At 39.5% G+C, this 26,627-nt stretch overlaps 1 protein-coding gene across 4 annotated transcripts in view; it reads right to left on the bottom strand.

Annotated features, from left to right (window-relative positions):
* SLC6A20 (solute carrier family 6 member 20) overlaps positions 1-26,627 on the bottom strand; it is a 194,680-nt gene that overhangs the window by 101,429 nt on the left and 66,624 nt on the right. For 3 of the 4 annotated variants that reach the window (XM_070727684.1, XM_070727685.1, XM_070727686.1), the window contains 2 exons: positions 24,121-24,348; positions 23,602-23,712 (listed from right to left, as the gene is read on the bottom strand). The exons of the other annotated variant lie outside the window; for it this stretch is intronic. In XM_070727684.1, the coding sequence (XP_070583785.1) occupies positions 23,602-23,712; positions 24,121-24,348 (339 nt within the window). The remainder of the gene's footprint in view (positions 1-23,601; positions 23,713-24,120; positions 24,349-26,627) is intronic. 4 annotated transcript variants of the gene reach the window in all.

The raw sequence follows: 26,627 nt of genomic DNA, 5'->3' as shown, positions 1-26,627 counted from the left end.
GAGTGCATCTGGTATAACCCCAAGTGTCTTTTGAAAGCCCTCTGGGTCCATCAGGCGTCTGGGGCAGAACCACCTAGTCGGAGCCAGGAAGTCAAGCCACAGTAGAAAATGGTCTGACCATGGACTTCCGGATGGCAGCCGCGCCGCGCCGGGAGGCTGGGGACAGAGCTCTGTCCCCAGACCTCCGTTTTGCCCTGGCGGTCGCACCCACAACGATCCGATTGGACCCGGAGAGTCTGATCTAGAAAAGGGAGTCTCTGAGCATCTGGGGGGTACCCGCCGATACTCCGAAGGAATGGATTGCCCCACAGCACCAGGGATAAAGATCCAGGCCCCAAATGTCCTGCACCCGGCCATAGTGGCACCTCCACCAAAGAGGAAGGAAAGAAAAGACAAAGAAGTCTGACAGAGTGCTTAGACCAACGGAGAAGAAAGAAGGTAAAGAGACTATTACATGTATAAAACTAATTAAAATAGAAACATTTTCAACCATCTATAATTAAATAAGGCGAAGAAAGTTAAAACAACTTGCCAATTTGAGTGGATTAAAAAATAAAAACCGGAACAGCATTTGCTCATATAATTACTGTGATTACAACAGAGCATAAGATCGAATGGACTTTAAACTTTCCCTGTGACTTTATTCCTGCAAAGTTCAATCAAATTTATTTGAACTGAGGGAATAAGGATGGGATAGAACTTTATTTTGGAAATTAAGGATTAAAAGTACTGGCTTCCTCCCTCTTGTGTGGATCTATGTATTAACAGTAACAACAGGAAAATCACTATACAAGATGGAGACTTAACATTCTATGAAGACAAAGGATTTAGGGAAGACAAAGGATTAGACACATTTCAGCAAATATGGATCTATACCTATAAGTATATACGTGGCCTGACAATATCTTATACTGCAAAAAAGAATAAAGAGAAAAAACACCAACTTCAACAATTAGAGACAGAATTAAAAACCTTAGAAATAGCATCACAAAGCAACCAGGGAGACAATATGAACAAAAAGAAAAGGGAGTTAGTTAAATATAAAATAAACTTAATAGAACGAGAACAACTAGCAGAAAAAATCAAAGGGGCCAAACAGGAATATTTTGAACATGCTATTAAACCGGGCCGCTGGTTAGCATTTAAATTAAGGAATCAAAGAGAGGTTAGAATAATAACAAAATTAGAAGACAGTAAAGTTATACTTAGACATAGAACTGATGAAAAGAAGGAGATAGTGTTAGAATTTTATAAAAAACTATATCAAAAAGAAGGTATAAATGAAGAGAAGGCCTTTGAATTTCTAAGCTCAATAGATTTTACCTTCTTTAACAGTAGAACAACAATAGAAACTCAACGCTCCTTTTACAATGGTTGAATTACAACAATAACAAGGCTACTGGCCCTGATGCCTTACCGGCAGAATTTTATAAGTTAAATAGCAACATACTTATAACAAATAGGCTACAGTGGAGGCTCTTGACCAGATTGCACTGTTGCGACCTCTCCGTGGCACTAGACCCCGTATAGCTCCATGGTTCAACGAGGAGCTCCGGGAGTTGAAATGCCAGAAGAGACGTCTAGAGAAGCGATGGAGGAAGAGTAAGTCTATACCTGGAGTAAGTCTATACCTGGATTTACTAAGGACTTATTTGGATTTATTTGGATTCAGTATAAGACTTTTTTCTCTTTTTTCTTTTTCTGTTTTTCGATTTATTAAACTACAGGGAATAAAATATTTTAAGTTATTTTAAGCCATTTGCAGCCTGAATTGAAGAAACTTCTCATTTTTTTTCTTTTTACTTTTTACTAGCCTGAACTTGATTAGAATTTAGCCTGGACACTATTTAATCTATATTTTTGGTTTACAATTTGGATTACAATTTGACTACAATTGGATTACAAATGGATAAATGAGGCCCAGATATAGTTTGATATTAATTTTTTTTTACAGTATAATGATTGGCTAAAACAGACCTATAAATAATTGTATGAATTTAATCAGTTTTTAAATGAATTGAATTAGTGTTTAAATATTGAATCTTTTTATTTCTATATTGTCTGATCAATTGATATACCGTATATACTCGAGTATAAGCCGAACCGAGTATAAGCCGAGGCACCAATTTTTGCCACAAAAACTGGGAAAACGTATTGACCCGAGTATAAGCCGAGGTTAGAAAATGCAGTGGCTACTGGTAACTTATAAAAATGGAAAACAATAAAATTACATTAATTGAGACATGTTTTAGAATATTTATTTTAAAGAAAACCAGTAAACTAGCTCTGTAAATTTAAAAGAGGTAAACAAATTAACAATATTAACAATAAATTAAAAAGTAAAAAAAGTAGCTCAATCAGCAACAAAGCTAAAACCTAAGAGTTAAAATCCTTCAAAACTGGATTCCTTCTCATCATTAATTGGATTTACATTATTGTTCTGTTTTTATATATGCTGTGAGCCACCCTGAGTCCTTGGAGAGGGATGGCATACAAATCCAATTAATTAATTAAATAAATAAATAAACAAACAAACAAACAAACAAATAAATAAGTGTATCCAAAGAAGAGCTTCAGCATTAACTGCTGTGAGGTTATCAGCATAGAAAACCAAATAGATAGATAGATAGATAGATAGAGATAGATAGATAGAAAGATAGATAGACAGACAGACAGACAGACAGATAGAAAAATAGATAGATAGATAGATAGAAATAGATACAGATAGATAGATAGATAGATAGAAAGAAAAATAGATAGATAGAAAAATAGATAGAAAGATAGACAGATAGAAAGATAGATAGATAGATAGATAGAAAGATAGACAGATAGAAAAATAGATAGATAGATAGAAATAGATACAGATAGATACATACATAGATAGATAGATAGATAGATAGACAGATAGACAGATAGGGAGACAGACAGACTAGCGAGACAAGCAAAACTTGCTAAACACAGACAGCTCTTGTGGTTTTGTATCCTAAATATGCAGGTCCTATTTAGAATCAAACTTATTTTTAAAATATGTAAAATGCTTCCCCTCATACTTGTTAATTGAAACTTGCTTTCAAACCCACTTTATAAAAGGCAACTTTTAAAGATCCACAAACACACTTTAGGAATTCCTGTCTAGCTCTGCCTCATAACACATTATTAGATCCTATCCAAGCAAGGACAGCAACTACCACAAAATACCATTTTTTAAACAGTTTAAATCCTTTCAAAGGAGGGGGAGGAGAATCTGACAGCAGCGGGGCTTTTTAATCAAACTAAGGGCAATGCAGAGAGAGCAAGGAATAGTTACTGTAAACCTGTTGACAAATACACACAGGGAGTAAAAAAGAAAAAGCCTCTGGGTTTCAGCAAGAGGTAGCTGGCTTTTTTCACGGTGGGGGGGAGAGGGGGCACACACACACACACACAACCTCACCGGCTTTCCCCTCTTGGTTGGAGCACATGGCTGGCTCCTTTGCTTGAGCCAGGGAGAGAAGGCAACAGCCCCACCCCTCCCACAGCTCCTACGGCGTGGGAGAGGGGACAAAAGCTGGTGCCTCCTAGCTCTGGCTCAAGCAATGGCGCCCTCTTGTGGTGACTTTGTCAATGACCCGAGTATAAGCCGAGGTTGTGTTTTTCAGCCCATTTTTTGGGCTGAAAAACTCGGCTTATACTGGAGTATATATGGTATTTGGAAATTTTCTGTTTTTTTAAATACATACTAGATCAATAATAATTATATTAACTGATTTAATGTTTGGACATTAAGTCTTTTCATTTTTATATTGAAAAATAAGTTCCACATATTTGGGAAATATTTCTTTATCCATATAAGTTACTTTAAGGATTATTGATATACTTTCTTAATTTTAAAAAATTCTTTTGTTTCTTTCTTTTTCTCTTCTAGATATATAATATAAAGTCTTTTTATATTTTTCCTTATTTTTGAATAATTGAATAGTTGATACTTTTTAATTTAATTTTTTTTCTTTTAATTTTGAATTATATTTTGACATTTAATTATACTAAGTACTTTTATTCTATTTACTAATACATACATTAAGCTAAACAGTTAAGATTATAATAATTGATACATACAGTTAAGATTATAATAATTGACTATATAATGTTATAAAATATTAAACAATTTAGAAATAGAGTTTTTTCTTCTTTCTTTTTGACTTTGTAAGTTTGTTAAGTTGATGCCATTTTGGAAGCAGATAAATTTTACAGATTTTAGAAGATCCAGAAATTTACCCAAATATCTACTACATCCACTATCATAAAAACCTCCAAAAAACAGACTACAACTCCATCCTCTACTCCACAAGGGTCTCCTTTGCCATCGCCATCTCCACTACCACAAAGAACAATAACAAGTATGTTGGGTAAGGAGAAAGAAGAGGAAAAGGAAAAGACCCTGATGCAGCCAACTTTACAGACCATTCAGGATTCTTTGGTTCTCCTTCAAATCTCAATTGATGCTAACAGAGACGATGCCCGTGAAGAAGCCAAAAAACATTATGAAGATATAAAAGCAGAAATGGGTGATCTAAAGGTTGAACTAGGAAATCTGAAAGTTGAACTAGGGAATGTGAAGGGAAGTGTACAAGCAATGGATGGGAAAATTGAAGTGATACAACAAACTTTAAAAGAAAATGAACAAAGGATGAAAACGGTCGAAGATAAAATGGAGAAAGCAGAACAGATAATGGAGGAATTTGAGGATCATAGTAATGTGTTAAATCGAGGCTTCGACGAAGCCATTACTCATTTAGAATTACAACGAGTTTCACACGGGTTGAGGTTCCAAAATATATTTGAAGAAAAAGATGAAAATTTAGGTTCAAAAATGGTGGGTAATAGGAGAGATTTTACAGATGGACCCACAAGAATCAATAAAAGAAATTGATGAAATTTACAGAGTTCAAACTAATTACGCCAGAAAACATAACCTGTCGAGAGAGGTGCATATCAAATTCATCAGGAAGACCATAAGAGACGATATTTTAAAATTGTCAAGAAATGAAAATTTAATTTACAAAGGAAAAGACATCATAATATTAAAACAAGTACCAAGAAGAGTACGGGAAAGCCGAAGGGAATTTTACTTTTTAACAAGAATTTTAATCAAAGAAAATATAACCTTCCATTGGCTTATTCCAGAAGGCATTTCTTTATATTGGCAAGTATCCAGAATAAAACTGGAGACTGTTGATGAAGCTAGAGCTTTTTATGAACAATCTGGCCTGTTTAGGTCTGATCAACCTTATAAAGAAACTAGAGAAAGAGAAGAGGAGCAGGGGTCAACCTCCAAGGAGAGGGAGGAGGCTCAAGGTGCTAAGAAAAGACATCCACAAATGCAACAAGAATTGGTGTTAAGTAGCAGACTTCAAGAACCCAAAGAAACAAAAAAATACTACAAATAGATATGTATTCAGATGTCAATTTTTTTCCTGTAAACATAAATGGATTAAATAATTGAAGAAAAAGAAAACAGATGTTTTCTAAACTTAAAAAGCAAAGAGCGCAAATTATAATCCTACAAGAAGTCCATATTAAAAACTCAAATAGAACTTTACTATACAACTCAAAATTAGGCAATATGTTTACTAGTTTAGCTGGGGGAAAAAGAGGTATAGCAGTCTATATTGACAAAATGATTGAGGTTAAACAACTTTATAGAGACCAAGAGGGTAGAATTCTAATTTTGCAAGTAAACTTAGAAACAGGACCTCTCGTTATTATATCAATCTATGTGCCAAATGAAAACCAAAAAATATTTTACAAAAAATTACATGAAAAAATAATAGAGTTATCTATTGAAAATATGATTATAGTTGGAGATTTTAATGCAATAGCTAATAGCCAAATGGATTATTCAGGTACAAAGAAAGATAAGAAAAAGAAAACAATTTTACCAACAACATTTTGGAACGTGACTTCAGAGTTATTATTGCAAGATACCTGGCGTGATTGCCACCCAACAAATAAACAATACACGTTTAATTCAAATCCTCACAAAATTTGGACTAGAATAGATATGGCATGGATTTCAACTCATATTTCTGAATATATTGTATTGAAATTGAAACAAATAATTGGGCAGAGCACAATCCATTAACAATTACTTGGAAAGGAAATAAAAAACAGAGTTATTGGTGAATTAATAGAAATATTTTATGAGATCCTCAATATAAAGATTGGATAGAAAAAGAATTGGAATTTTTTTTAAACTTAAATAAAAATACAGATACCTCACTACAAAATTTATGAGATACAATGAAAGAGTATATACGTGGCCTGACAATATTTTATACTGCAAAAAATATTTGCATATAAAATATTGTCAGGCCACGTATATCCATGGTTCAACGAGGAGCTCCGGGAGTTGAAATGCCAGAAGAATCGTCTAGAAAAGCGATGGAGGAAGAGTAAGTCCAAATCCGATCGAACACTTGTAACAGCTTATATTAAGACTTACAAAGTGGTGCTCAAGGTGGCAAGATGTGCGTATCATACTGCCTTAATTGCATCAGCGGAATCCCGCCCAGCCGCTCTGTTTAGGGTGACCCACTCCCTTCATAACCAGGGGGGAGTTGGGGAGCCCTTACAGAGTACTGCCGAGGATTTTAACACGTTTTTCGCTGATAAAATCGCTCGGATCTGGCTGGACCTCGACTCCAATTGAATAACAGAGTTGACTGACAATGAGTCAGTCGAGGTGACTGGGGCCCGTACGTCCACCTGTTTGGGAAGAGTTTGATCTGGTGACACCTGATGAAGTGGACAAGGCCATTGGAGCTGTGAGTTCCGCCACCTGTTTACTGGATCCGTGTCCCTCCTGGATGGTCTCGGCCAGCAGGGAGATGACACAGAGCTGGGTCCAGGAGATTGTCAATGCTTCTTTGAGAAGGGGGACCTTTCCGGATCCCTACAAGTAGGCACTTGTGCGCCCCCTCCTCAAGAAGCCTTCCCTGGACCCAGCCATTCTTAACAACTATCGGCCAGTCTCCAACCTCCCCTTTATGGGGAAGGTTGTTGAGAAGGTGGTGGCACTCCAACTACAGCAGTCCTTGGAAGAAGCCGATTATCTAGGCCCTCAACAGTCAAGATTCAGGCACGGCTACAGCACAGAAACTGCTTTGGTCGCATTGATGGATGATCTCTGGCAGGCCCGGGATAGGGGTTTATCCTCTGTCCTGGTGCTTCTTGACCTCTCAGCGGCTTTCGATACCATCGACCATGTTATCCATCTGCGCCAGCTGGAGGGGTTGGGAGTTGGAGGCACTGTTCTTCAGTGGTTCTCCTCCTACCTCTCTGGTCGGTCGCAGTCGGTGTTAGTGGGGGGTCAGAGGTCGACCTCTAGGTTACTCCCTTGTGGGGTGCCTCAGGGGTTGGTCCTCTCCCCCCTGCTATTCAATATCTACATGAAACCGCTGGGTGAGATCATCCAGGGTCAAAGGGTGAGGTATCATCAGTATGCTGATGATACCCAGATGTACATCTCCACCCCATGTCCAGTCAATGAAGCAGTGGAAGTGATGTGCCAGTTCCTGGAGGCTGTTAGGGTATGGATGGGTGTCAACAGACTCAAACTCAACCCTGATAAGACGGAGTGGCTGTGGGTACTGCCTCCCAGGGACAATTCCATCTGTCCGTCCATAACCCTGGGGGGGGGAATTATTGACTCCCTCAGAGAGGGTCCACAACTTGGGCGTCCTCCTCGATCCACAGCTCACATTCGAGAATCATCCTTCAGCTTTGGCGAGATTCGCCTGGTGCACCAGTTGCGGCCCTATCTGGACCAGGACTCACTGCTCACAGTCACTCATGCTCTCATCACCTCAAGGTTCGACTACTGTAATGCTCTCTACATGGGGCTACCTTTGAAAAGTGTTCGGAAACTTCAGATCATGCAGAATGCAGCTGCGAGAGCAATCATGGGCTTCCCTAGGTATGCCCATGTTACAACAATACTCCGCAGTCTGCAAAGTGTTGGTTATGACCTATAAAGCCCTTCATGGCATTGGACCAGAATATCTCCAGGACCGCCTTCTGCCGCACCAATCCCAGCGACCGTTTAGGTCCCACAGAGTTGGCCTTCTCCGGGTCCCATTGATTACACAATGTTATTTGGCGGGACCCAGGGGAAGAGCCCCCGGAGATTAGAACTGCCCCCACCCTCCTTGCCTTTCGTAAACTCCTGAAAACTCACCTCTGCCATCAGGCATGGGGGAATTGAGATATTCCCCCCGGGCCTATACAGTTTATGCATGGTATCTTTGTGTGTATGCTTGCTTTTAATAAGGGTTTTTTAGTGTTTTAAATTATTAGATTTGCTGGACATTGTTTTATTGTTGTGGTGAGCCACCCCAAGTCTCCGGAGAGGGGCGACATACAAATCTAATAAATTAAATAAATAAATAAATAAATAAATAAAAATAAATATGTTAGAGATCTTTAATAATATAATCTTAGATGGTAAAATCCCTAAAACTTGGTCAGAAGCTTTAATATACTTAATACATAAACCAGATACTGAGAAGGAAAAAATTCAAAATTATAGACCAATTTCATTATTAAATGTAGACTACAAAATTTTTGTCTCAATATACACTTACAGATTAAAAAACATTATGACTGGAATAATACATGAAGATCAAAATGGTTTTTTACCGGATAGGCAGATTAAAAATAATTTGAGGACAACTGTAAACACATTAGAATACTATGAACAACATCCAGAAAAACAAATGGCATTGATATTTTTAGATGCAAAAAAAGCATTTGACAATGTTTACTGATCCTTTATGAAACTACAACTGAATAAAATGAATTTTGGAACCAAATTTTTCAATATAATTGACACTATATATTCTACTCAAACAGCCAAAATTATTCTTAACAATGACCAAACAGAAAAGTTTGAAATACAAAGAGGAGTTAGACAAGGTTGCCCCATTTCACCATTGTTATTTATTTTAACATTAGAAACTCTATTGACAAAAGAACAGATAAAAACATTAGAGGTTTAGAAATTTTCAAAGAAACATACAAACTTCAGACTTTTGCAGATGACGTTGTTTTTATATTAGAAGACCCCCTAATCTTAATATCAAAATTAATAGATTTAATAGAAGAATATGGAAGAGTAGCCGGTTTGAAAATAAATAAAAATAAGACACAAATATTAACTAAAAACATGACAGACCTTCAGATAAAGCAACTAGAAACAAAATCAAATATGAAGATAACTAAGAAAGTAAAATACTTAGGTATCTGGATATCAGCAAAATCCATGTCATTAAAATAAGATAATTATACGAAACTTTTTAAGCAAATTAAAAAGGATTTAGTAACTTGGAATAACTTGCAACTATCCTTATTAGGTAGAATTTCTACAATTAAGATGAACATCTTACCCAAAGTTTTGTTTTTATTTCAGGTAATTCCCATAAACCCAGGAAGAGACTTTTTTAAAGAATTAACGAGGATAACAAAAAAAAAATATATGGCATGATTAAAAAAAACCTAGAATAAAACTGTGTGCATTAGAAGATGTAAAGGAAAGAGGAGGCCTTGCCCTCCCAAATTGGAACTTGTATTATCAAGCAGCAGCTTTAACTTGGATTAAAGAGTGGCTTACTTTATAAAATAGAAGGTTATTACATTTAGAAGGACATGACTTAATGTTAGGGGGCATGCTTTTATATGGTATGAAAAGTACAAAACACATTCTTATTTTAAGAGACAAATAATTAGAAAGGCACTTATAGATGTCCGGAACGACATAAAAAAAGATCCTTTTTTAATCATGCCCGAATGGATATCTCCGATTGAAGCTATAAGTCCCCCAAACTTAATACAAGAAGGTAAAGTATGGAAATACAGGGATCTAGTAGACAATCAGTGGCATTTAAAAACGAGGTAGGAATTACTGGAAGTAGGTGTCGCAATAGATTGGTGGCAATATGCACAGATTAAGTCTAGGTTTCATAATGATAAAAAAACATATATACTCAGAAAAGATAATAATATTTTAGGCAAACTATTAACAACAAACCAAGGAAAATTGATTGGGAAAACATACAAAATTTTAATTAACTGTAAAACTATAGGTTGGATATTAAAAAATAATATGATTAGCTGGTGCAGAAACTAAATCACCTAATTGTTGGAAATGTAAAACAGAAATAGGTACTTACTACCATACTTGGTGGACCTGCTCAAAATCAAAAGAATACTGGAACTTGCTAGAAAGATGGTTAAGAGAAATAACACAGCAAGAAATTAAGAAAACACCAGAATTTTTCTTATTAGGTATATCAAATAACAAATATAAAAAAGATATATATTACTTAATAGTTCATATATTAGTAGTAGCCAGGATAGTTTTTGCTCAAAAATGGAAGGAAACGGAGATTCCAAAAGAAGAAGAAATACTTAAGAAAGTCTTAGAATGTGCTGAGCTTGATATGATGATGAGGCAGTTAAACAATCAAGAATATTCGGAATTTTATGATATTTGGCAGAAGGTATATACTTGGTAGGATAAAAAGAAAAAGATATAAGTTTGTTGACATATTAGTTTAAAAATTGAACTTAATAGATAAAATATATTAGATTGTGATTTTTTATAATACAAATGTAATATTCTTTTCTTTTTTCTTCTCTACTTGTTTGATTTAATTTACAAATTAAGAATCTCTATATATTTTCATATATTTTTAGATGTGTTCTTTATGCAGTGTGTTATAACAGATATTTTTACATATTCTCAGGATGGTCTTAAACAATAATAAGATCTTTCTTCTTTTTGTACAATGAAGACTTCTATTTTAAGTGGAGCAATTGTAGCTCCATTTAATGTTATATGTTGTGTTTGTCATGTTTGTCTATGAAACATAATAAAAATACTTTAAAAAAGGGAAAGAAAATAGTCTGACCATGACAAAGGGTCAGAATATTCCAGTGTTGCTGGGCAGAGGCAGATATGGCGGGAGCCACAGAGCTAGCCGTTCCAGGGGAAGGAGTGATCGCTGCTTAATAACGATCCCTTGTTCCGGCTCCCTGAGCTCAACCCAGAATACTGGTGACTAGTGTAATTCTGGCCCTGGGCTCAAAGCTGCTGCTGCTCAATGCCAGCTCAGTGGTAAATAAAGCTCTCCTCATCCAGGATTTGATCCTAGATGAGGAGGCCGACCTGGCATGTGTAACTGAAACATGGCTGGGCCCGGAGGGAGGAGTTCCTCTCTCTGAAGTTTGCCCAGCCAGGTTTCAGATATGGCATCAACCTCGACGCCAGGGAAGGGGGGGGAGTGGCTATTATAGCCAGGGAGAGCCTTTGCCTGCGTAGACTCATTGCTCCAGAGATTGCGGGTTGCGAGTCCCTCCTGGTGAAATTGAACTTAGGTGTTCAGGTGGGCTTCTTTCTCATGTACCTGCCTCCCAGCTGCGTGTCACAAGCCCTGCCTGCGCTAATCAAGGAGGTAGCCAGGTTGGCGGTGGGGTTCCCCAGACTTATTGTCTTGGGGGACTTTAACCTGCCACCACTCGGCGGAGCCTCTGGACTGGCACAGGAGTTCATGACCACCATGACAGCCATGGACCTGACCCAAGTAGTACAGGGTCTGACTCACAAGGGGGGGCATGCACCCGACATGGTATTCCCCTCTGAGCAATTGAGTAATGGTCTGAGGCTAAGGGGCTTAGAAGTGTTGCCTTTGTCATGGTCAGATCATTTCCTATTGTGGCTTGACTTCCTGGCTCCAATCCTTCCCCGCAGAGAGGCGGAACTGATTAGGTTGTTCTGCCCCAGGCGCCTGGTGGATCCAGAGGGTTTTCAAAAGGTGCTTGGGGTTATTCCAGAGGCACTCGTCTACAGCTCGGCAGGGTCTCTGGCTGAGGTCTAGAACAAGGCTGAAGCAGAGGCTCTTGACCGAATTGTGCCGTTGCGACCTCTCTGTGGCACTAGACCCCATAGAGCTCCATTGTTCAACGAGGAGCTCCGGGAGTTGAAACGCTAGAAGAGAAGCGATGGAGGAAGAATAAGTACGAATCTGATCGAACACTTGTAAGAGCTCACATTAAGACTTACAAAGTGGTGCTCAAGGCGGCAAGATGTGTGTATCATGCTGCCTTGATTGCATCAGCGGAATCCCGCCCGGCCGCTCTGTTTAGGGTGACCCGCTCCCTTCTTAACCAGGGGGGAGTTGGGGAGCCCTTGCAGAGCAGTGCCAATGATTTTAACATGTTTTTCGCTGATAAAATTGCTGATAAAATTGCTCGGATCTGGGCGGACCTCGACTCCTATTGGAAAACAGAGTTGACTGACAACGAGTCAGTTGAGGTGACTGGGGCCCATACTTGTCCATATGTCTGGGAAGATTTTGATCTGGTGATATCTGATGAAGTGGACAAGGCCATTGGAGCTGTGAGTTCTGCCACTTGTTTACTGGATCCGTGTCCCTCCTGGATGGTTTCGGCCAGCAGGGAGGTGACACGGAGCTGGGTCCAGGAGATTGTCAACACTTCTTTTGGGAGGGGGTCCTTCCCGGATCCCTACAAGGAGGCACTTGTGTGCCCCCTCCTCAAGAAGCCTTCCCTGGACCCAGCCATTCTTAACAAGTATTGCCCAGTCTCCAACCTTCCCTTCATGGGGAAGGTTGTTGAGAAGGTGGTGGCACTCCAGCTCCAGTGGTCCTTGGAAGAAGCCGATTATCTAGGCCCTCAACAGTCAGGATTCAGGCCTGGCTATAGCATGGAAACTGGTTTGGTCGCTTTGATGGATGATCTCTGGCAGGCCCGGGATAGGGGTTCATCCTCTGTCCTGGTGCTTCTTGACCTCTCAGTGGCTTTCGATACCATCGACCATGGTATCCTTCTGCGCTGGCTGGAGGGGTTGGGAGTGGGAGACACTGTTCTTCAGTGGTTCTCCTCCTACCTCTCCGGTCGGTCGCAGTTGGTGTTAGTGGGGGGTCAGAGATCGACCTCTAGGTTGCTCCCTTGTGGGGTACCTCAGGGGTCGGTCCTCTCCCCCCTACTATTTAATATCTACATGAAACCGCTGGGTGAGTTCATCCAAGGGCATGGGGTGAAGTATCATCAATATGCAGATGATACCCAGCTTTACATCTCCACCCCTTGTCCTATCAGTAAAGCAGTGGAAGTGATGTGCCACTGCCTGGAGGCTGTTGGGGTCTGGATGGATGTCAGCAAACTCAAACTCAATCCTGATAAGACAGAGTGGCTGTGGGTTTTGCCTCCCAAGGACAATTCCATCTGTCCGTCCATAACCCTGGGGAGGGAATTACTAACCCTCAGAGAGGGCCCGTAACCTGGGTGCCCTGTTTGATCCACAGCTCACATTAGAGAAACATCTTTCAGCTGTGGCGAGGGGGGCGTTTGCCCAGGTCTGCCTGGTGCACCAGTTGCGGCCCTATCAGGACCAGGAGTCACTGCTCACTGTCACTCATGCCCTCATCACCTCGAGGCTCGACTACTGTAATGCTCTCTACATGGGGCTACTTTTGAAAAGTGTTCGGAAACTTCAGCTCGTGCAGAATGCAGCTGCGAGAGCAATCATGGGCTTCCCTAAATATGCCCATGTCACACCAACACTCTGCAGTCTGCATTGGTTGCCAATCAGTTTCCGGTCACAATTCAAAGTGTTGGTTATGACCCATAAAGCCCTTCATGGCACCGGACCAGATTATCTCCGGGACGCCTTCTGTCGCATGAATCCCAGCTACCGATTAGGTCCCACACAGTGGGCCTTCGCTGGGTCCCGTCAACTAAACAATGTCATTTGGTGGGAGCCAGGGGAAGAGCCTTCTCTGTGGCAGCCCCGGTCCTCTGGAACCAACTTCCCCCAGTGATCAGAATTGCCCCCACCCTCCTCGCCTTTCGTAAGCTCCTTAAAACCCACTTCTGCCATCAGGCATGGGGGAACTGAGATATTCTTTCTCCCTAGGCCTCTACAATTTATGCATGGTATGTCTGTATGTATGTCTGGTTTTATAATAAGGGTTTTTTAGTTGTTTTAGTATTGGATTGTTACATGCTGTTTTTATCACTGTTGTTAGCCGCCCCGAGTCCACGGAGAGGGGCAGCATACAAATCCAATGAATAAATGAATAAATGAATAAATGAATAAATGAATAAATGAATAAATGAATAAATGAATAAATGAATAAATGAATAAATGAATAAATGAATAAATGAATAAATGAACAAATGAATAAATGAATAAATGAATAAATGAATAAATGAATAAACAAACAAACAAACAAACAAATAAATGCAACACTCCTAAGCCCCTTACATCCAGTTATACCATACAAAACCTCTATAAAATCATAACAATTAATGTAAAATGGCATATCAAAGTATAAAATATAAAAATATTAAAAACAATTACTTATGCCCACCAATGGTTAATAAAATATCCCAATAAAAATTAACACAAGGCAAATTAAAAACACCACTAAAACCATATAAGCCAGTCAGTATGGTGTCCAAGCATATACAGTATATGCAACGGTGGTTGGAGTTGAAGAGTCTTTCCAACTTAAAATGAGTTTAAAGGGGTCTCCATTAGAGGGTGGAAAACATAATAGAAGTTACACAAGTTCCAGGAAATTTATGCGAATCCACATGGCAAAAAGAATAATTAATCCAGTGTGTCTATTGATTTCTAAATTCAAATCAATAACAGGGTCCAATACAAAGGCAAAGGGACTGTCATCATCGGGTAACATGGGGGGGAGGGGACTGTAAGTAGCTTCAATTGATGCAAGCAAGGTCTTAAGTTTCAGGCCTCCCCTTAATATTTCAGAATCAGGGGCATTTGCTGTACCTAGAAGATCTTTGCACAAGGGCTCCCAGCCACACTCCCCCTCCTCTCCACCCATGATAGTCATGGCCGGGGGATGGTGACTAGGTCCTCAGGCAGACTAACCCAGAGATTTCCTCACGCTGGTGAGCCCCAACCGACACACCTGTTCCTTTTTTGGTCAGCATCCTTCAGCCCTTGGATCAGGGCCCATGCAGCCTCCTCAGCTTGATGTACTCAGTCGCCATCGCTTATGTCTGAAAGTACCATTCACCGCCTCCTGATCTTTCTCAACTTACAGGAAAAAAAAGTCTTGTCACACTCTCTGCTATCTCACTGCCTTGCTGCTCCTCACATCTGTTGTTATCCTTGGTGCTTGGTCCATGTCCCCAGCATCATCTCCTACTTATTATCTCCAAATGATACGGTCCCGGACGCTTCTAGAGTCCTCCAAATGCCTCCGGATTTCACACCCAGTGCTCGGTCACCATGCTCATTCTCCTCCTTCTTCCTTCCAACCTCCAGAGTCCCAGCTCTTACCAACTCAACTTTGCTCCAGACCTCCAAGCACAGACCACCAAAACCTCAGCAAGATATTAAATAGTGGAAAAGCATGCCTCGTATAATTCTTATACTTATTCTTATCTGATGTTGTTGTGGGTGAAATCTGTTTTTGCCAGTGGGGAGTTTTTCTTCTCCAACTTCCTCCACTGCCACCAGAACTGGAAAAACGGTTCATTTAACCATGAACAATGTGCATTATCTTCTCCACTAGCTCTCATGTTCCAATCATTATATAATGCTATACAGTGGAACCCCGACATAAGAGCTGCTCGACTTAAGAGCTACTCGAGATAAGAGCTGGGAGAGGAGAGACATTTTTTTATTTTATTTTATTTATTACTTGGATTTGTATGCCGCCCCTCTCCGCGATACGAGCCGAGAAGAGCCGGGCTGGCTTACTTTCCTTCCTTCCCGCGCTGATGCAGAGCCACTCGAACAAAGCGTCGCGCCCCTCTGATGCTTTCGGCGGCTTCCGAAGCGACGCTGGGCTCTTTTGCCACCAAAAGCGTCAGGGGGGAGTGACGCTTTGTTCGAGTGGCTCTGCATCAGCGCGGGAAGGAAGGAAAGTAAGCCAGCCCGGCTCTTCTCGGCTCGTATCCCGGCACTTGGTGAGTGGAGAGGCGGTCGCCTCCCCTGCCGCCCCACTCTGGGGGTCCTTGGCTTCTGCTGGGGGTGGGGGGATCCGAACGCTGTTTTGAATTTCACATTCCGAGTGGCCCAAACGCCAAAGGCGAACTTCCGCACCTCAGGAGTTAGCTCGCAAACGGCGCGGCTGTTTTAAAACATCGCTGCCGGCCTGGGGGGGGAGAGGGAAAGGGGGGGAGAGGGGGGAGAGAAAGAGAGAGGGAGAGAGAGAAAGAGAGAGGGAAAGGGGGGGAGAGGGGGGAGAGAAAGAGAGAGGGATAGAAAGAGAGAGAGAGTGAGAGATGCTCAGTGAGCCTTTCTTTGAAGTTGCCTTTCTTTCTTTCTTTCTCTCTCTCTTTCTTTTTCTCTCTTGCTCTCTTGCTCTTTCATTCTTTTTTCTTTCTCTTTCTTTCTTTCTTTCTTTCTTTCTTTCTCTTTCTTTCTTTCTTTCTCTTTCTTTCTTTCTTTCTCTTGCTTTCTCTCCTTCCTTCCCTCCTTCCATTTCTTTCATTCTCCCTCTCTATTTTTATTTCTCTTTCATTTTCTTTCTTTCTCTCTTGCTTGCTTTCTTTCTTGCTCTTTTTCTTTCTCTCTTTTACCTTCCCTTCCTCTATTTCTTGCTTTCCTTTTCCTTCCTCCCTTCTTTCCTCCCTCTACAGGATTGGGTGGCAGTGAAGTTACTCTCCCCTTTCATAAGTTTCCTTGCTTCCTTCCTTTGTTCCTGTCCCTTCACCCTTTCTTTCTTCCTTTCTTTCTTCCTTCCTTCCTTCCTTTCTTTCTTTCCTTCCTTCCTTCCTTTCCTCCCTCCATTTCTTGCTTTCCTTTTCCTTCCTCCCTTCTTTCCTCCCTCTACAGGATTGGGTGGCAGTGAAGTTGAATAAATAACTACAGTTTAATGAATAAAAATAAAAGTTTGCCATGTTGATTGTTTTGGGTAAAAAGAGGAAGGGAAGGAAAGCTCTCAGCTTATCATCTTATTAATAAGTAAAGTTACATTTATTCTTGCAATGTCTTTTTGCATAATTTAGACTAACTTTGTGAGTTTTTTGAGGGCTGGAACCAATTAAAATTATTTACATTAATTCCTATGGGGAAAAGTCGTTCGAGATAAGAGCTGCTCGACTTAAGAGCGCAGGTCCGGAACGAATTAAACTCGTATCTCGAGGTACCACTGTATGTTGTTTACTTCTATTCATTTTTACAAACTTTTCTTTAGCGTTAGTTATGCATTGTGTTGCCCCACTATCAATTACCCACAAATCATGGTTTACCTCTTTAGTTGCATTTGGCATAGCTAAACTGACATTTTTACATACTCTCTGTACGTTGCTAACATTCTGCTTCCTACCTTTTTTTACAGAATCTTACTATATGACCCTTAGTACCACAAGAATAAATTTCCTAATAAAATATACATTTGAAGATATTTTCTCTCTGGTTCTTGTTTCTCTCTTATCTGATTCTGTCCTGCCTTCTCTTTGATTCCACTATCAGTCCGCTATCATGTCAGTTCTAGTATTGGGTTCCTTAATGGTACGGGCCACTCTGTGCATCTGTAGCGAAAACGGTGATCTGTGTGCACTCCGAGTGATTGGTAGGTGGGAGAGCGTGACCTGGGGAGATTTTGTTTCTGTGCATGTGCAGGAAGCAAAATCTCATGAGAACATGCATGTACACATGATAAATTTTGGTGATTTTTTGCTTCTGTGCATGCGGGAAGCAAAAAATTGTTGAAATCTCTCCTGCATGTGTGTCCTCTCACAAGATTTTGCTTCCTGCGTATGTGCGTAAGCAAAATCTCACTGGGACACACACACCTGTCACCTGGAGCTGCACACGCATCACACAGGGAGAGGTGGTGAGTAGGAACCCCCGCCTGGTCAGTACATCTCTGGTCAAAACTTCCAGTGAAGACACATAACGTAACTCTCATCCTATGAAGAAAGAATTATATAAACTTGATGTAATTCAGAAAATATCAGTTCTTTATCATGTAGCTCTTGCAAAGTCTTCTTCATAAACTCCAAATGGGCTAACATATCACCATCTTTCATCAGACAGGATCTCAATAGTTTTCATGTAAATTTTATGTGTGCACTCAGAATATCATGAACATAAATTCTTTTCAACATTTCCCGATACCTAGCAGCAGATTCTACACCACGAATATGATTTAGCTGTTGGTAATTCAGTGTCAATCCAATTATGCTAAGAGCCTTTTCATTGTCCCAGTTAAAATCTGCTATTTTGCAGCACTCCTGGGCATAGCTGGGTTTCAAGTTTGTTGGAGGAAGAGGAACAGAAGGAGGAGGAGGGGGGAGGAAGAGGAAGAAGAGGAAGAAGGAGAAGGAGGTTGTTTTCTTTTATATCAATGCCTAGTTCACTCTAGAAATTATCATTGGCAACAAGGATATAGCAAAGCAGCTGAGTGGTGGGCTGCAGGGGTCTTCCAGGGCAGGGGCACAAGAATGACTATATTTGGGACAAGTTGCTGTTTCTCAGGTATGAAAAACAACCACAAAGCCACATGGTTTTAGATTTGCTTGTCACCCCACAAGGCTGGAGTGCAGGGGCAAAAGGACAGAAATGGAGAGGAGATCAGCAAGTGGAGGGAATTGGACATATTCTCTTGCCTTAATGAACCTTGGGATAGGTGAGACCAAGACCAGAATGGTTTGGATTGGTATATGTACTTTCTTAATGATTGCAATTCTTGGTTAAAAACAAAAAAAGATACTGCCAGGACTGTGGTCAAAAAGCGGTTATTTGACATCTCGCTTTATGACTGCATCACTTAGTTATGACTATTCCAGTCTCAATTGTTGTCATACGTCAGGGACTACCTGTATAATTCAAGTTCTAGTTTTTACATTGTTGTTTTCCTGACCACCACTACCACCTCCTCCTCGTCTTCCTCATTTACCAATTTCAGCAGTGATGAAGATACAAGTTCTGTTTCTTGCTCATCTGGCAGCTTTAACCATTATACTGGGTTCCCGACATTTGGAGAGATTATATATCAAGCTGTTGTTGTTGCCTTTAAGTCACTGTTGACTCCTGGAGACTGCTTTGACAATTCCTTGAAATTTCCTTGGCAAGATTTCTGAAATAGTTTGTTATTGCCTCCTCCCAAAGGCTAAAATAGAGTAACTGGCCCAAGATATCTAGCTGGTCTTAAAGCAGGAATGTCCCAGTTTCTACCATAGTCTGGTGCCTTAATCACTACACCATCTTACATGTCATGCTACTTTGTATAAAAAGTTCATTTATGCAATACATTACAAAAATCCCAAATTAAATGTTATTGGACATCAACAGAACAGATTCATTTGTCTATATATGTATTTGAAGAGACAATGTCTGAACAAAGGGGGTACTCAAGAATACATCTGAACATTGGCACTCTGAGTAGGCCATATTTACCGTATTACTGAATATTACTGAATTTTGACTATTGCTAGTAAAGTTCTGTTGTGAAAATATTCATATTAGTATATTGAGCCAGAGTGGTGCAGCAGATAGAGTGCTGTATTGCAGCCCACTGAAACTGGCTGTAGATCTGTAGGTCAGCGGTTCAAATCTCATCACCGGCTCAAGGTTGACTCAGCCTTCAATCTTTCCGAGGTGGGTAAACTGAGGACCCGGATTGTGGGGGCAATATGCTGGTTCTGTTAAAAAATGCTATTGCTAACATGTTGTAAGCTGCCCTGAGTCTAAGGAGAAGGGCGGCATAAAAATCGGAATAAATAATAAATAAATATTTTATTTATATTAATAAATATATTTTTATTTCTATTTATTTATATATTTTTACTGCCAAAATGGTATTCAGCTAAATAATAACATAACTTTTCCCTGAGGAAAACTAATATGCAACTATCCTTTATAAAGATTAAAAATATTAAAGAAAAAAATTCATTCTTTGCCAAAACTTGGGACTAATTTTAACCCCAAAGAAAGAGCATCCTATGATCTGAAAGCAGTAGAGAATAAGAAATTTTCTTTCATATCCAGTGGATGAGCCTTTCTTTTCAAAATATCTTTTTGTTCATTTCTTAGTATATAGATTAATTCACAATGAGAAAAAATGATACTTCAGTCCCTATATTATTTTTTAAAAATTTAAAAGATGCAGGTTGGGAGACAGGACTACCTGTTCTTGACTTGAAACCACAGTTGAGCCCAATATTTATGTTGCTTGGTGAAACATTAAGTGACTTTGCCCCATTTTATGACTTTTCTTGCCACAGTTGTTAAGTGAATTTGCTAAATTAGTAACATGGTTGTTAAGTGAATCTGGATTCCCCATTGACTTTGCTTGTCAGAAGATCACAAAAGGGGATCACATGACTTCAGGATATTGTAACAGTCATAAATATGAATTAGCTGGCAAATATCTGGATTTTAACCATGTGAACATGAGGATGCTGCAATGGTAAATGTGAAAAATAGTCATAAGTAACTTTTCTCAGTGATATTGTAACTTTGAATGGTCACTAAATGAACTGTTGAAAGTCAAGAATTATCTGTACTTGCAACTGATTTAATAAAACGGGGTTGAGAAACTCCTGTTTTAATCTTCATAACTCTCAAGTTGATAGCTAAAAACGGAAGACAATTTCTTGCCATTTTTAGATAGGAAATGGCTACAGATAGTCTTGCTTACTGGCTGAAGTTATCATAGACCTTCCCCCAAAGAACTTCTTACAATCTAGTTCTGCACTTCTGAATGCTGCACACCCCTCCATGATCACTCCTGGCATTTAATAACCAGTTTTTCTTTACAGCTGGTTGCAGCGTTCCAGAATGACATTATATTCTGGCAATAAAATGACAATTTATGAATTTGACAATTGTCAGCAAAAATATCCATAGGAATGTATCGATTCACCTAATTATTATGGAATTCACTTAATGACCACTGGATTCACTTAACAACATGGCATTTGCTTAATGACTGCTGAAAATTTAGTTGTATAATTGTGTCTGGTCATGTTTGCACCTGTACATATCCCTTATGACTTATGGTAGTAATTTGGGGCACCATTATTGTCATATGTTGATACTATTTGTATTGTAGAACTGCAGTACAAGAGCATTAAAATAGGCATCTTTACTTTATAAGGCACAATCCACAATCATTCCAAACCCTAGCACTTCTTATTCTGCATTCTTCAATCTTCATCCAAACCTTAATTCCCAATTACCAAATGACTGCCCACTTATGCTATGCAATTATTGATAATGTAACACAAATTTTGTTCCCAGCTTTTAAATGTTATATTCCAATTGCTTATGTCTAAAACAAATAAAAAAATTGCTTACATTCATCATAAACTTTGCTTTTGTGACCACGGCAACAAAAATTATGCATTTTTACTATAGAAACAGAAGATTTTGCATATTCTCATTTATATAGTCAGACTAAAAACACTATATGCATTGCAAATTTACACAGATTACAAAAACTGTTCAGAGGTATGCGGTTTTCCGAGATTTACGACTATACTGCAAATCAGTTTCACGAATCAATCCCCAAATATATTCACCCATCATGTTTTTGTTATATTGTCCTTGGTAACAGCGTTCAAAGTTCATAATGTCCTGGTGAAAACGCTTGCCTTGCTCCTCTGAATAAGCTCCCATGTTCTCTTTGAAATTATCAAGATGAGCATCAAGGATATAGATTTTGAGTGACATCCTGCAGTCCATTGCAGCATAGTTCTTTATCAGAGTCTGAACCAGTTGTACTTAGTTTTCATCTTCTTCTGATCTGTGACTTGGACGCTTTCATCTAATAAATTCCATTGCTTGAGCCTTGATATCAGAAGCTCAGCGTTGGGCTTGGTGAGACCAAGGTCTTTGATCAGATCGTTGAGGTCTTTTTGGTTAGGGTAGTATGGCTTCCGGTCCTCATCTGCATATGAAGAGAAATCGTGATCTTCAACGTCTTCCACAGTGTGTGACCTGTTGCTTTCTTTTGAAGGTGGTGTAGCTCTATCTTGAGGTGTTGGTACAGGAAGTTCAGGGCAGTGTGGTACTGGGGCAATAGATGAAGGAATGTCAGGATACGTTACAGGCGGTGCATTTTTGCCAGTGCGACGTTTGGAAGGGTCCACCATGCAGAAGTAGCAATTTGTTGAGTGATCAGTTGGTTCACGCCAAATTCTTGGGATAGCAAAACGCATGGCTCTCTTCTCTCCCCTGTACCAACCTATAAAATAAAATTTTGATTGAGAATTTGATTTAGGACTATTTCACACTAATGACTAGTGATATTTACAATATTAACACAGTTAACCTGCTATTTAAGAGAGTAGCATTTATCCACTTACCTTTAAGAGTTTTCTTGCAGTGCTCACATGTGAAATGAGGAGCCCATGGTTTGTCTTGGTCACCAACAGGCATGCCGAAGTATGCTTTGTAGGCCTCACACATTTACCAGATGCTTCCACAGAGTACTTTTTCGCTCTTGTCTTTATAAACTGGCCACATACGTAGCAAAATGCGTCTGCTGGATGTATGCAACCTCTTGATGCCATCTAAATTGACTAAGTTGCTGTGTACTGTAAGGAAAAAGGATGTCTCTCCAAACTTGATAAAAATGGTCTTTATTCCATGCAGTATTAAGAGTGTACTGAGGATTCAGCAGAGCAAGATTGATCACCCAGTACCAGAGTAACACACACTATAAACATTTACATTCCTAAGCTCCTCCTGTAATGGGTGTGGGGTGAAGTGTGAATACTGTCATTATCAGAATCTGAATAGATATTGAATTCACACCTGTCTGTCTAGGTCAATCCCCCTTTGTCTGTGATGGCCATTGCCCATTTACTATGCAATCCCAATCAATTAGATCCTGTCCCTCCGTCTCTCAGGAAGGGCTATAGTGGCCCTATATAACTGTAGTTATACAGCTACCTACAATTCTGTACAGTCCCAGAAAGTTCTAGATAATTCTGGACAGTTCTAGAAACTTCTTGATAGTTCTCACAATTCCAGAAGCTTCTTAAGTATCTTGAAATATTGTGAATATCCTTAAAAATAGATCAATTTCAAAATATTGCGCTGACCACAGAAGCAAAGTTTACAGGGAATAATAACTTTTTTCTATTCATTTAAGGTACAAACAATAAGGAAAACACACTTAACAACTGGGAACAAAAATGTTTTTGAAAATTTTTACATGGTGAGTGGCTTCTAAATATGAAAATCATTTATTTATTAAATTTATTTGCTATTAAATAATTTGCTATTTACTATTTTTATTAGCTAACAACAATAAAACAAAAAATAATTAAAAATGTATATAATTATGGAATCTTGATAACATCATGGAATTTTTTTTTACCTTCTGGGGTATTTTAGAGAGGAATGTTTTAAAAAAAGGAAAACATCAAAAAATCTGCCCTTTTTAAAGTTGTTGCACAATGCATGCAAAAGAAGAAGTTTCAACTGCATGATTTTGGTACAATCTTGATTCCTTCTACAGATGCTCTGCAGGGTAAGAATGAATAATTGTGCAATATTAACTGTATCTTAAGCAAACTAATAGTTAGTGTTTGTTTTAAACGTACCTTTGGGGTGAACATATATTGCAGTCCATTAGTAGCTCCATGAAGTGTTAAGACTCTGATCAAATATATGATAAGAACTACATAAGGTAATATAGCTGTTACATAAACAACCTGCAAAAAAGATACATTTATTAGAAGTGCAAATATTCCTATAGCTGAAAATTAATATATTTTAAATTCTAAATGAGTTTCAAGAATATTATTATTTAGCATTATTTAGCAGCATTAGCCTGGAGCAACATTGCCAATGGGGCCTATTTCATTTCAACTATACACATTTTTATACATATGTTTATAAAATCCTTCTACTAACGTGAACTTTTGTGATAGAGAAATTCACAGATCTCAGAACCTAATTCTCTGTTAAAAAGTCACCACACTAATTGTCTTTACCATACAAGTAATAATTCCCTGGCAAAATTAAATCCAAAAATATTTTAAAATGTTTTTAGGATTGTTTTTCTTGGCTCCCGTTATATTTATGAAATGCCATATGTTCAACCCCAGTACATTTCTTACCTTGCCAGTATATTCTGTTCCACGCAGAATACAAAGATAGACCACTAACCACGCCAAGATGAGACAAGCTGCTTGCTCCCATTGGATGCTTCCACTTTCCTCAATGGATGGAGAAATATTGAGGGTTTTCCTGTACCAAAAGTACTGAGTGGGTGTTGCTTTCTCACATTCTTCCTCATAGTTTGTGTGGTTACCATTCAGTGGACAGCTTGCCCATGGCAAGGGATCCTTTAAGGATGAATCACACATTAAACCTATATAGATCATTCCCAATACTCTCAATCCAAATAAAAAGGCTGCAGTGCAAGATATGAGGATGATGGGTATGTAGTAGAGCACATGCACTGGGTTTAATTTTCAATGTGAGAAATCACCCATGACAATTATCAGGCCTGATAGTATTGTAAATACTTAACAATTTCAAGAGCAAGATATATTGTACAAAGAGACAGTTAATTGAAGGAGCATAAAGAAAATACTATGGGTTTGAACCACTACCTTTAGAAGAAGCACTTGAACATTCACTCTGGCAGTCAGCAATCTGCTGCTTGGTTTGCTTCATTCTTGTTTGCAATAAAGATTTCTATATACCCATGCTGTTTCTGGAAAACTTTTGCCAGATCCTACCCATGTAAAGTATAAAATCTTGACAATAATTTACTGCCAAATCTTGGGAAGACAAGCTGGCATCTATGCATAATTATATCTATAATTATTATATTTAAAAGTAAGCAATAGAAAACTATTTGACAAATTGGAGAGCTGATCCTATTCAGTGACAAACATACTATGTTACATGAACATGGACCTAATAAAACTGAAACATTTCTGAAGCATAATATAGTGATTTGAAGGTTTTTAAAAAAATATTGTGTGTCATGGTTGAGAGGAGATATTCAATCAGGATTTGGGAGGCTAATTTGTATGAAAATCTATGAATGATTAATTAAGCTTTGAGATATTAACATACTGAGTACTTAAGAAGAATCTTATTGATACCAGATCTTTCCAAATCTATTCAACTTTTCTACAACATTTGGGTTTTTAAAAATTTATTTGCTGCCCATCTTGTATCCAAGAGGTTTACAACATGAAATGCATTACAAACATTGGAAATGTCCATTATACAACAGCAGATAAAAACATTAACAATTATAAAGACAAGATGGCAAAGAAGGGTGCCGGACATATGGGATGGGGAAGTGGCATTTAACTAAATCAGCCACCTCCAGTATGAAGCTCTACCCATGGGATGCTAAGCCATTTAGCAGAGCAGGTCTTCAGGCTCTTGTAGAAGGTCAGGAGGGTGGAAGCCAGTCTCGCCCATGGGGGTAAGATGTTCCAGAGGGTAGGAGCCATGGCAGAGAAGACTTTCTTCCTGGATCCCACCAGCCGAAATTCCTTGGCTAACAGGATCTGCAGTATGCTCCCTTTGCTAGTGCTGGTAGAGCAAGTCAGTCTTATTGGTGAGACAGTTGCTTAAGTAGCCTGGAGCCAATTGCTTGCATGGCTTTAAAGGTTATGACTAAAAAACCTTGAACTGCACCCAAAAGCAGACTGGCTACCAATACAGCTCGTGAAGCAGTGGTACAAATGATCCAAAGAATTGCTGCACCAGCTGTAGCTTCCAAATGCTCTTCAAAGATAGCCCCATGTAAAGAGGATTGCAATAGTCCAGATGTAAGATGACGAGGCTTGAATGAAGTGCAGGGATTCTTGATCTAAGAAAGGATGCAACAAAGTTGTACAAGGGCTCTCCCAACCCCTCTTTTGTTTCATCTTTGATCTATATGTGTGCCACATATCAAATGAGGTTTTTGTTGTATCCTGTAATGGCTACCTTGTATCTCTGTAAATAGTTTGTTCCTTGTTAAAGCGCTGTCTGAGCTAGAATCAGGAAGTCGCTCCTGATTGGCTCAGACGCGGCTGCTCTTGCTTTGGCGGGAACCGCAAATGTATAAAAGGAGCGGTTTCTCCCAGGCAAAGCAGACGGTACTAGCTGAAAGTCACTTACCTTTTCTGAGCTGAATAAAGGTACCGTCTTCACCTAACCCTGCCTCTGGGTTTATTTCACTGGCGACGACGGACGGAAGAAACCTCGCATCCAACATGAACAACCTCCAAATCAGCCGGGCTCCTGAGTTCTTTGATCCCGAGAAGACTTCCTGGGACGACTACTTAGCCAACTTCGAGATCTTCCTCGAGGCAGCAGGAATACGGGACGCCGACGCCGATCGGAGACGGGCCATCTTCCTAAACTACTGTGGTCCAGAAATCCGCGCCCTCGCCCACACTCTCACCGACCCGCTGCCAGCAAGATCCGTCGCTTGGGACGTCCTGCAAGCCAAGCTCGCAAGCCATTTCAAGCCAACAAAACCAGCCATGGTTTTCCGGCACCAGTTCTCCAGAATGGCTCAGCGCGAAGCGGAATCAATCAACCAATTTGCAACGCGACTTCAAACGGTGCTTGCAAAATACAAGTTTGACAACCCGGAAGCTTGCCTCAC

This window comes from Erythrolamprus reginae, chromosome Z, assembly GCF_031021105.1.
Source record: "Erythrolamprus reginae isolate rEryReg1 chromosome Z, rEryReg1.hap1, whole genome shotgun sequence".
Classification (NCBI taxonomy): domain Eukaryota; kingdom Metazoa; phylum Chordata; class Lepidosauria; order Squamata; family Dipsadidae; genus Erythrolamprus; species Erythrolamprus reginae.
The sequence above is the reverse complement of the archived record's forward strand: the minus strand, read 5'-3'. Positions and strand labels throughout refer to the sequence as shown.